General features: G+C 27.9%; 1 protein-coding gene across 3 annotated transcripts in view; it reads left to right on the forward strand.

Moving 5' to 3' along the window:
• The window catches only part of LOC122503289 (DNA-directed RNA polymerases I, II, and III subunit RPABC3), a 94,840-nt gene that overhangs the window by 40,302 nt on the left and 41,513 nt on the right, over positions 1-13,025 (forward strand). The window contains exons 1-2 of one of the 3 annotated variants that reach the window (XM_043613764.1): positions 9,547-9,602; positions 9,690-9,773. In XM_043613764.1, coding sequence (XP_043469699.1) covers positions 9,725-9,773 — 49 coding nt within the window. In that variant the 5' untranslated portion in view covers positions 9,547-9,602; positions 9,690-9,724. Of the gene's footprint in view, positions 1-9,546; positions 9,603-9,689; positions 9,774-13,025 lie in introns of those variants that run through there. The other 2 variants (XM_043613763.1, XM_043613762.1) reach the window with 2 other exon arrangements.

Below are 13,025 nucleotides of genomic sequence, written 5' to 3' on the forward strand. Positions count from 1 at the left end.
CTACGCTTTAGTGAGAATTATTATATATGTGTAATGTTAATTTTGAGAGTAACAAATTTTTAACTCCTTAATTTTAAAATTCCCATCTATAAACAAGTACAAAATTGAAGTTTACTATTTACTTAAAAAAATAACTATTTCACTTACATATTTAATTCAGTATAAGTAAATTGACACAAATTAATTAAATAATTAATTAAAAGTTAAATTTGTCTTCTTCTGTTTTTATGAATCAGAAAAGTACATTTTCAAGTAATGTAATTTTGTACCTTAATGAAATTTGATTATGTTTGGTTTTTGTTTAAATCATACTTGCAGATTGTAAGTGTATTTTCATTACCTAACTTATAAACATGCGACTTAGAATATATAGAGAAATGTCATTTATCCTACATATTTAAAACCTAATTTTATGATATTGAATAAATTGCAAATGTCTCAGTCATAATTACAATACATTTACTTTATTCAGCGTGATATACATATATTAATGGCTTCTAAATGAATACATACTATTCCCAAGAGCAATTAGAAAACACGTAAATTACGAAAACGAATAAAAAAATGTTCATCAGAAATATTTTTTAGGCTAACTTTTTAAAATTTTGTCATTTACTTTCAGCCAATATAAAAAAGTTGTCCATTTCATGACCATTTCGCTTCAATTGTCTCATTTTGAGATGCAACAAAAATGAGACTGGGTTTTTTGTAAAAAAAATTAATTTTGGAATCCTATGGAAATACTACCACAGAATCGGTACACGGTACTCCTACGGCTGACAATGAGTGACGTGACTGTTTAAGGTCGGTACTTGCAGTCCTTTGCGTATAAACGTAAGTACCGACTATTTCGACAAGGAAAGTTGTTCAGTCTTCGGCTACAATCACTTAGTGGCAAGAGTCAGTATTGGCTATACGGGCCATCGGCGCGGCATTATGATTTCGTTTCAAGTCAGACCAAATTTCCTGGCAGTAATGTCCAATACAGCCTGTGCTTCAAGGAAATTCTATTAATACGTCATCATTTTGGAGCAGTAATATCACATATTATATGTTAATAATATAATAATAATATTAATTGAATTTTGAAAAGTTATACCTTGTAGGAAATGATAATAAGCGCATCTTTTTTCCTTTGGCATTTTTTCGTAAAATGAATATTTCAGATAACAGGGGTCTACAACACCTGGAAAACCGGGAAATGTCAGGGAATTTTTTTCATCATGACTTGAAATACTCTTGAACAACATTTTTAATGCCCACAATTAGTTTTACAAATTTTTAGTAAAACATTAATAGTAATAATTAATATTGCCTTTCCAATTTGCAATTCTATTCTATTTTGATAAATAATATGAACCACAGGCATATATAATCAAATAGAAAAAGATTGACCACTTACAATTCAGAAAGATCAAAAGAAAAGCAGAGATAATGGCATTGAAAAAATTCTTTTCGTAAAAAAAGTCAATTTGTTTTTAAAATACAAAATTCAGGGCTCGAAATTTTTAAAAATTCTTGTCAAAATTTCAATTATCTTTATAAATAATGAAATTCTTCTCCGAAATTCTATTATTTTCAAAAATTTTAATAAAATTCTCGGCAACATTTCAATTATTTTCAAAAATGTTCCTCATTTCAATGTTTTTCAATATCTACTATTTTAATAAAATTTTTCCAAAAGAATCTAATTATTTAAAAAAATATAAATTATTTTTATAAAATAATAAACATTTCACAGGAATTCAATTATTTACAAATTTTTCTATAAAATTCTTCGCAATAATTCAATTTTTTTAATATCATAAATAATAAAATTTTTACTGGGATTCAATTGAGGGACTGGATGCTATAAGGGAATAAACGTCATTCACTTAACATTGCGCATATCCCCTTATAACATCCAGCCCTTAATTATTTTCGTAAAATAATAAATTTTTTTTTACGAATTAAATTATTTTCATAAATAATAAAACTCATCAAAGAATTACAATTATTTTTAATACAATTTTAATCAAATTCTTCGAAAAATGTACTTATTCTTAAAAATTTATTTTTTTATTTAAATAATTTAATTCTAATAAAAATTGATTAGAAAATGAATTTCAGTTAGCATTTTATATAATAATTGAATATTAAAAGCAATATAGCATGAATTTTTATAAATAATTGAATTTTGAAATTAATTTTTTTGAAAAAGTTGAATTGAATTTTTTTTATATCATTTGAAGTTTTTATTTCCTAATATATATTGAAGAATTTAAGAATAATTGAAATTTCGTAAAATGGAATATTGTGAACAAGTGGATTTGAAAATGGTCAAAGAACTTTTAGTTAAAAATTCTTGAAAATAATAATTGAATTGAAATGATGAAAATAATTTTAAAGAAGTATAATATTCTTGTAATATAAAATAATGATTTTATCTTTCGGACATTTTTAATTATTATAAAACATTAAGAAATTTAATTTATATAGTTTTAAGTAAAATATTCTCTTATTTGGCTCGGACTGGTTATATTTTTGTTCGCGAATGGTCCGTAATTTTTCATTTTTTGTCCGTAAAGTATACGTATTTTTAAATACTGTCACTGGTTCGAGCCCTGATAATTTTTTTCAAAATGATTATTTTATATTTATAATTTATAACGTTGGTGATGTTTGCAATGATTTAGAAGAAAAAATAATTCTTTATTCAATATCTTTTGTCTTAATAAAACTTTTACAATGTTTCTTGAACAAAAAGTTAAAAAAGAAAATATTGTTTTCTGAATGAAAAACAGTTTTTTTCTTCAAATCGTTGATGAGAAACGTTGTAAATTTCTCCCACGTCATTTATAAGTGTTATCAAATAAAATTTAAGCAATGCATTTTTTGTAACCCTTATTATGTCGATTCTTAAAACCTGGAAAATAGTATATTAAGCAACAAGGGTATAAAGGCAGCCATTTGTTGACGGTGATTTTTGTGACACGAGTGGAGGTCGAGGGCGCCCCGAGACCGGAACGAGTGTCACAAAAATCATCGTAAACAAATTGGCTGCCTTTATTCCCGTGTTTCTTACGATATTTTTTATTCCTAATGCACAAAAGTGTCGATTTCAGATAGCAGACGACAGGGAGTAAAAGTCATTCACTTGTTCGACTTATATGAAAGTGGCGGCCGTTTTCTCCCAAGGGCAAAAATAACGCATGGGATCAGCTGTTATGTTTGCCTCTTGGGAGAAAATGGACGCCATTTTCATATGGTCGAACAAATGAGTGACTTTACTCCCTGTCGTCAGCTATCTAAAAGCGCCATTTTTGTGCATGTGGGATAAAAAAATTTAGAAGACTTGGAAAACCTGGAAATGTCAGCGAAATTTTTTGCAGATTAGTTGTAGACACCCTGGATAAGAAAGAAGAAAAATAGATAAATTATCAAACATATATAATTATCAAATTATAATTATAATTATCATTATTATTATCAAACATATATAATTTAAGATCATTTATTTAAATATAAATAATATTATTTACATACTATAATGAACAATACCATTAAAAATATTCTATAAATGTTCAATTTATTTCGTTTGTTATTTTAAAAAATTGTTTTTTGTTTGTAAATAAACGAAGTTAAATAAATAAGAAATGAGTTTATAATAAAACCAGTTTAAAAAATAAAACGAAATAAACTGAGTAATCTATATTTATAATTTAACCCGGCGAGCGTAAGGTTAAAAGTTAGAATAGTAAAGGGAAATTTATGAATCTGATTTATAACAAATTTGTAATGCTTTTATGGAATGTCTTTGTAACAACCCAATGTTCTGTACCTAAAATGGACCAAATATTCTAGAAAATATGTTGCAATATGATTCTATAACTGTTATATATGTTGATATATACTTTATAACAAAACCATAATGCACCTCCTACATATTGTCTATGTAGTAATGTTTCATCAATGTTATATATATATATATAAGAACAAATATTCTGAAAGAATTATTATAAAATCTGTGTGTAACAATTACATAATAATAATAACAGTTATATCACACCGTTATGGAATTTATCTCAGAACAAATATTCTATAACAATCATTATAGAATAATTATAGAACGTGTCAACAGGGTATTTTATTATTATTAATAGTATTCTTTTTTAAAAAAAAAATTATCTGTTTCTTAAAATTTACCTATTGAAATGGACATGCATCAAGCCCCATAACAGTTATTATTGCTTAGTTTTTATACGTTCATTTGACGCAATTTAAAATTTTTAATTCATAAAAAAATTTATATTGGGAATGCTGAATGTAGATATTTTTATAAACTTTAAAATTAATTTTTTTTACCATATATGGTTTAAAAATTAATATAGTTTTGAAGAACTTAATGTTTTTGTTACATCGCTTTTATATCTTTCAACGAATATGAAAATCAAATTTGTTATCTGAAAAATATAAATAAAAGATTGTAGGACTGCAAATAATATAAATAAAAACTGATAGGGAAGGTCGCATAATAAACTATTAAATATAAAAATTAATTTTCGAAATATGAATAAGCATCTAGTAGTGAATAGTCGTTTGTGATGTTGTTGTAATATTGTTTATTGAAAGACAGAAGTTAAGAAAAAGCAAATAATAATCGAGAACTCACGTATGACGTTTTAGGGGTAGCGCGTGGCAAGGTGATAGATGGAAGAGCGAGAGAAGGGTTAAGAGAGGGAAGGGAGTGTCACTAGTTGGGGGTGGTGATACTCGTTCAAATCTTTGAAGGTCAAGGTTTTCTACCCCTGGCAGCAGTTGGCAATAGGGTGGTGGTTGTGCTCACATTTGCCAGCATAAAAGCTGTAGTTATTATGGAGGGGTGTTAAGGTTTAAGGTTACCAGCTTGAAGAGGGGATATCTAGACCCTGGTACCCAGTATTTATAGCGCTAGAAACCTGGTCGATAGTGGATAACATCAGCGCGCAGTTCAAACGTCAACGCGCAAACTCTACTATCTTTCACTTGATTCACACACAAACCATATACTTTTTTAAATTTAATATTTACCATGTGGCAAATCTTTCATTTTACATCCCATTTTCTATTGGTTGATTTTTACTTTTTTATTTCATCATTTTGAAGAGAAAACAACAAACACTTCTCTGTAAATTTACGTCATTTATTATGAATGTGTTTTCAGAAAAATTCTGTAAAACTGGATCAACATTAAGACTATTATTCATTTACCAAAATATTGTTTAAGACTCCTTCAAATGGAAACCACTTTTACTCTGAATACTTTTATTCTTAATTTACTTATTTTATGTATAATGAACTAAGGCTAAATGAAATGAACTAAATGATCTGCTACCCTATAAGGAGACCCTCACAAAAATTTAATTTATATATCTGAAAGTTGATTTTGAGTACCAAGTGCGAAAGGTATGAGCATGAATGAGCAAGTACTGCTTAATTATAAATATTGCATAGGGTCACTTCAATTGTTTCAACAATTACGCAAGTAGTAATACAAGCTAATGCGAAACTTAATATACTCTTAAATGTCTTTAAAAATAAGTTTAGTTTCTTTAATTTTGGTAAAAATTACGAGAAACTGCAATGCTTTTTATGCAAATGTACAAAATTCTTAAGTTTTTTTTTAGTTTTTGCAAGAAATACCATTATCTTTCGTATTAAAAATAAACAAACTTAACTATGCAACCTTTAAGCATGGACGCGTGTCCAAATTTAAATTAACAAGTTAGAGAATATTAAAGTAAATTTAACTTTTTAGCAATATTTCTAATTTGTTTAAATAAATTGTGACGTTCAAGAATATGCCTCTGCACGCAAGAAAATCGATTTAAACTTGCGTTTTATCTGTTCTTGCGTTGCTAGTAGATAAGAATAAACACGTGACAGTATTAAAAGGTTCTTTTCGACTACCGGCATGACATAATAATAGAAATTATTTTTTCAAATATAGGAAATTTTTTGTAATTATGTTTATATTATTATTACATTATATTCCCTTATTATGTCAAGTGAAATTTTTATCTAAAATAAATTTCAAATTACAATATTTAGAATTGTCATGTTTTGAAAAACCTACTACTATCCGCGAGAAAATGATAGGTCCCTGAAAAATGTTCGAATTTGACTTGAAATATCTCTGTTAAAAAAATTATTTGAAAAAAATGAGACATATTTTTGGCAACTGTAGAATCTCATATATTTGTATACGAAAGGATAATATTGAAAAAAAAATTTTGTACCGTACAGGTGCAAAATTACATCACAGTGTACCCCATTTTTTGACAGTTTCAAAAATGGTCAACTTTGGTACAAGATTTTACACGGAAGCGATTATTCAAAAAATTCAAAAAAAGAACTACTTATTAACTGAATCTGTCAAAACGAATCTGCTTCATAATTATTAATAAATCTTAATTATTATTGTATTTATTAACAATAACAGGAGACAATGTTATCTCTGGTTCTAATAGTCTAATTGAAATAAATCAAATTGGAAGTTGTAAATAATTAATCTTTTTATTATCTTAGCTCATTAAAGAAAACGAAATTCTTCTATTAATTACATTTTTCAACATTTATTTGGACAGTTTTTTTTCTTGAGAACAAGTGTAAAACGGTTGCAAAAACCCAATTTTTTTTGTCAAAATTTTAACCCTGTCATAAATAATACTACGAACTTCTCCAAAATCAACTCAGAACAAAGCTTAAAATTTTTTTCACATAGGCTATACAGTGCATGCCAGATTTTTATTTATGACAGGGTTAAAATTTTGTCAAAAAAAATTGGGTTTTTGCAACCGTTTTACACTTGTTCTCAAGAAAAAAAACTGTCCAAATAAATGTTGAAAAATGTAATTAATAGAAGAATTTCGTTTTTCTTAATGAGCTAAGATAATAAAAAGATTAATTATTTACAACTTCCAATTTGATTTATTTCAATTAGACTATTAGAACCAGAGATAACATTGTCTCCTATTATTGTTAATAAATACAATAATAATTAAGATTTTTTAATAATTATAAAGCAAATTCGTTTAGACAGATTCAGTTAATAAATAGTTCTTTTTTCGAATTTTTTGAATAATCGCTTCCGTGTAAAATCTTGTACCAAAGTCGACCATTTTTGAAAATGTCGAAAAATGGGGTACACTGTGATATAATTCTGCACCTGTACGGTGCAAAAATTTTTTTCCAATATTGGCCTTTCGTATGCAAACATATAAGATTCCACGCTTTCCAAAAATATTTCTCATTTTTTTCAAATAATTTTTTTAACAGAGATATTTCAAGTCAAATTCGAACATTTTTCAGGGGCCTATCATTTTCTCGCGGATAGTAGTGTTAAAACGGGTTCTTCTTAAAAGTACAGATTAATATATGTAACACAAGTTTGTATTTACTTAATTTAAAGAGATTTCTGTTTGAAAAACTGCTTTTTTAAATATTGTATTAGATGCAACAGTGAAAGAGGGAAATGATGCAGAAAGCCAAAGGAGAAAAGTTAGGAAAGAGGGAAAAAAAGAGTTAAGGCTAGTGAGAGTGAGACAAACAATTGTGGTTCGGTGTGCCACCCTCAATAAGGGAGGGGGTAAATACATTAGCGGCCCTCTCATGCGCATCGTTACCGTAGCCGTACTCTCCAATGAGGGGTAGTTATTTTATCATTGGTGGGGGTATTAGGAGTTCGAGAAAGGGACCAGGTTCTGTGCTTTCGCTTCGAGGACTTCAACTACCTACCACCCGAGCGTAAAGGCCGCGCCATTACCAACCTCGAATATTGGTTCTAAAAATCCAGCTGTTGTATTAGAACATTCTTTTTCTTTTAAAAAGATTTATTTTCACTACTAAGTTTTAACTGAATTTCATTTTCCAATAAAAATTAACATTAATATAAACAAAGTTTTAAATATTCACCTAAAAAGTTGTCCAAAAAGGTTTTGGAGGTCGAGATTATTTCTGCGATCTATATTTGACCTTGACGTTCTCCAGAAAAGTCAAAATGATGGAGGCATATCTTTATCACTCAACACTGTGAGTAATTCAGAATTATTAAAATATTTCTGAAATTCTTTATTTTTTATTGTGGAGAAAATAATTCATAAATTTACTTAATTTGACTTTTGAGAAGGAATTGAAAAATAATATTTTTGCATAAAGTATCAACCTACTTTTTTATTATGTTTTTAAAAATTTTATTAAAACTAGTCTTTCTAATAACATTAACATTTTGTGCATATTTCTAATTTTTTTTATATTATTACCTAATGGAGAATAATAAATGTAATACTTGGTAGATCAATGTAGAACTTAAAATTTTTATTTCATTGAAATAATTAGAATGATATTGATTCAATTATTGTCTTGCTGGTAAATATATGACTTAGTGTATCGAGAAACTTAACTTTATTATTACAGTGGTATCTGTTGTTTTTCAAGAAAATAAAATTTTTGTAACTATTATCTTGTTAAGGTAATTTTATGATTTATACTTTTTTCTAATAATATTAAGTTCTTCGGTTTTCTCTAAAAAAAATTTGTGAAAAATGAAAGGAATATTATTGAGAGAAAAAAATGGGTCACGAAACTTCCTACAGGATAGTAAATTAAAAATTTGTTTTTTATAAATTGATTGTTGACCTAGTAGGGCATGTAAGAATTTTATGTTGCTCATAATTAAAATTTGTTCTTTAACCAGTATAATTCGTACATTAAGTTATACATTTGTTTAGTGAGCTTTAGTTAATATATTTCATTCAAAATAAAATTTAGAAAACAATTTTCATTTTAATAGTTTTTTTGTTTCAAAAGAGAGTGATGATCTTGACAATCAAGCTACCAAGGTCACCTCAAATTGCAATCCTCCAATTTCAGTTTGTTTTAAGTTGTGTTTACATTACATCACAGTGTGGACAAATTATTTTCAATTAAAAATTCCTTTTCACCAAACTTTTGTTACTTTCATAAATCCTTGATTTTTAAGAAAGTCTACTTTAATTTTTCCAAATTTATGTCATTAAATATTGTAAGTAATATTTATTAAATAATTTATATATACCTACTAAAATTTTATAGTGCCATTTTTGAGACTCTAAAAATATGAAAATCGTTTCAAGATCAGTATCAATCTTCTTATTAGCATTGACTAGTCTAATAATATGTCAAATAAAATTAATTTAATAATAATTACTTATATATTTTTAAGTATTTACATTATAAATTTTAATAAATAAAAATGAAATTTAACAAATAGGGTAATTTTGTTTTTAATGAAAAAACTTTGTTAATTTTTTCATTCACTCGTGGAAAAATCAAAAGAAAAGTAAGAAATTTCCTTTGTCAATGTATTTAACATCCTACTAAATAAAGCTGTATTCCTTTAAATAACAAAATAAATGAGAAGCGTTGATACCAAGATCTGTTCTGTTCCATAATGATGATAATTTCATATCACAAACTGAAGCTATTGGCTGGTTGTTAATGACGTCAGACAGCGCCATCGAGGAACGTTTGCAAAAATATTTTTTCTATATTGTCAGTCAACTTAAATGAGTCATCGAGCGACTTCTACGTGTTTGTGTACACATGTGCTTACTGCGTATTTCACTGTATTGTTTTAAGCATTTATTTATAACTGAGCATATAATTAATTAAATTTACAATTTATGTTTCAGTAAGTCGTCTACACTGCGAATCCGAGTCCTTCAAAATGGATCTTATTTTGGACATCAACAGTTGGCTTTATCCTATGGAATTAGGTGAGTAGAAATAATTAATTTTTCACTATTTAAGTACTAAAATCATTACTCTAATAATGAAAGTGAACAACATTTTGTTATGCAATTCATAAAGCACGTTACAATACCTTATATTGTAATTATATATCCATGTTGTTTCGGTAAGAAAGCTAAAAAATAATAATCTGAATAGCGTAATTAACCTGATTACATAACATATTTTATCAGATTTAAAAAATAAGTCTGTTTCGAAAAATATATAGATATTATTACGGGAGGATTAATATCTAAACATTATTGTCTATTATTTGTTATTTAAAAATTGCACTTTTATATTACACTGTGTGTAACATTTTTATGGGAGTTAAATTATTTTTTGTTTTTAGTTATTTTTATGATAGATGTTTTAAATTTGTCTGAATCATAATATTAGAATGTTAAAGTTTGTAGTATTGAATGCCTCTCTTATGTGTAAATCTTCTTCACATATGCAATTGTTTTTGTAAGTGCGTCTTCATCATGACATTTATAATCAATGTTTTAACGACTACTTTAAAGCCAATTTCGCGCATTTTCAAATTTTTTTCACTAATTTACCATTTTTCTAAAGCTCAGTGTAGTAGTTGTGCAATTGATGTGACTTAATTTCTTCAAAATAGTCTGCATTTCCAATGCAGCCCCATAACAGTAAATTTTTTCTATATTTACATTTTTATTTTCTATATAAATATTAGTAGTAGTTTTATTATATTATTCAACATTCCTAAAAATTCAATGAACATCCAAAAACAGTACTCCCAATTAAATTTTCATTAACAATTAAGTAGAATCCAAGGCCATGTAATTCTCCTGCTTAATTGTCTCTCAACCCCTTTTGATCAACTCACAAACAGTCCTCCAATAATGCGTAGATGTGTTGGAACCAAATGTTAATTGTAGTGGGAGGTGTTTTTTCTAGGGCTCATGGGTGTCCTGGCATTCGCCCCTGTGTATAAAGATTCATATTTCCTCACTGACATTTCCCAGTTCTTTTAATCGTGTTCCACGTGCTATTCCAATGCAATGTTCAGCAGATCTCTCTCTCTCTCTCTCTCTATTATATCTCACAAATTTCTCATCTCCTTTTTTTGTACTTCTACATATAACTATCAGAAAGCGAATAATGAAGGTTAGTCGGTGGGCTAGGCCGCTGTATTGACGCGCGATTCTCACAGGCTTGCGCGAAATGACGCAATATGTCCCCCCCACGTTTCCATTCCCCCTAACCCCCTCTCTGTTTTGTGCGCCCGCGCGCGACTTTTATCTTCTCTTTGCCCTCACTCTTTCCCTATTTTACGTTATCTCACTTCATCCGTCCTCACTAATGTCTCTCCCCTTCCCCGTAATTCCGCACCCCGTTCCCCACTAGCCAGCAATCCTTCTCCGCGAACATCCCCCCTGCACCATCAAGTTCAATGCCAAGGTCAGAGCTGGCACGACGAGCTGTCGGCCACCAGAGTCGATTCCGGCCGCGCGCGCTAGCTTCTTCGATCTCTTGTAATTCTTCCTCTTCGTCCTTCAAACATACTTCTCCTTTCTAATCAAAAATTCTTATTCCCTATTTTCGGTACTGTTTCTTCCTATAAACCGACATCTCCTTTATCTATTTTTCAAATATCATACTCTTCATTTTCAAATCAATATTCCAAATTTATCTCTGTCATTTGCGTCTAATCTACTTTTCAACCCATCTATTCCAGTGTTACTATGTTTTCTATAGTTACTTACATGATAATGCCAGATACTATAAAACTAAGTTGTGATATATTTTTATAAATTTTTTATAAAAAGTTATTTCACATTCAAAGTGTGATCGGTGGTTATATTCAATTTTTCTTAATATCTGCCGGTCGTATAAAATAACTGATATTTTAATTGTTCTCGTTTTAATGTGTGGCTTTAACCTAGAGCAGTGATTTTTTTATTGTGACCCAAAAGAAATTTTTCAGTTGTAATGGCTTCTTCTTAAAGGAAAAGTTTTTTTTAAAATTGAAATGCTGTTCGACATTTAATTTAATCATTTAATAAATTGTTTTCGAAGCAAAAGTGAAATAACACACTGAAGGAGAATCTCAGACATATATTCATCAATATTACATTCAGTTGTGAAATACAACCAAAATAAAAAAGGATAATATGTAAAATACTTATATTACATATTGCTTATTAGTTTTAAATTGAACGAAGTATGACTTTGAACGTGAACTTTTTTATACATGATTTTAATTATCACAAGTTCCCAGTTGAAAATTTGTTAAGATAAACATGTACATGATTCAGTTACGTGATCTTGCGCATTAATTGCGCAAGAAATTGTGCTTTTTTAATACATGTGATATGTACAAGTTCATGCATGACAAACTCTTTAAATTATGAACATATAGGTAAATACGTACACGATATATTGTACATGTTCATTTGTATAAAAAAAATTTGTCAGAAAATTTTAATTGAAGTACTTTTTTCTTATGCTTATTATAAAGTAATGCGCAGCTGTAAATGCTTAAGAAAACTACTGCGTAGCCTTTAAAGTTTTCATTTTTTACCACTCATAAACAAAAATGAACACATACAAGAGCATGAACATCCTCATGTGTATGTATATATGAATTAAATCGTTATTTAGTAAACATGCACACAAACAAGCACAAGTTCACTTAAACGTGTACATGTCTGTGAACATGATCACGTACTTGTTCATGTTCATAGTTATGTACATTAATTTTCAACTGGTTGTTAATATTTCTCGTCTTGTAAAGTTATTTAAATGATGTTTTTTACAATAATTGTTCATCACAATACTCTAATTTCTTATTAATCACATTTTTTTAAAGTGAAAGATTACAAATTTTAATATGTGAAATTCATGTCGTAATCTCTTTAAAGTTTTTCTTTTATTATTTAAAAATTTTTTTTAACCAGTTCTGAATTATTTTCTTATAAGAATGTCAGCACTCCATCAAAAACATGAATTGAATTACTCGTTACATAACATATCATTAGACTAAATACTTCCTGCATTTTTTTATATTAATATAAACTAGTAACTCGACCGACTTTTGTGCGACACCGTTACACCAATATAGAATGTATTTAACTAATTCAAAACCACCATAGACTGTTAAAACCAGATTTCAATTGGGTATGTTTTCTTTTACCTTCAAAAATAAAATACAATATTATTACCTTATTACAGTTATTAAAAATATTGTTGCAATTAATATATTTAATAGT

This window comes from Leptopilina heterotoma, unplaced genomic scaffold, assembly GCF_015476425.1.
Source record: "Leptopilina heterotoma isolate Lh14 unplaced genomic scaffold, ASM1547642v1 Lhet_254, whole genome shotgun sequence".
NCBI classification, from domain to species: Eukaryota; Metazoa; Arthropoda; class Insecta; order Hymenoptera; family Figitidae; genus Leptopilina; species Leptopilina heterotoma.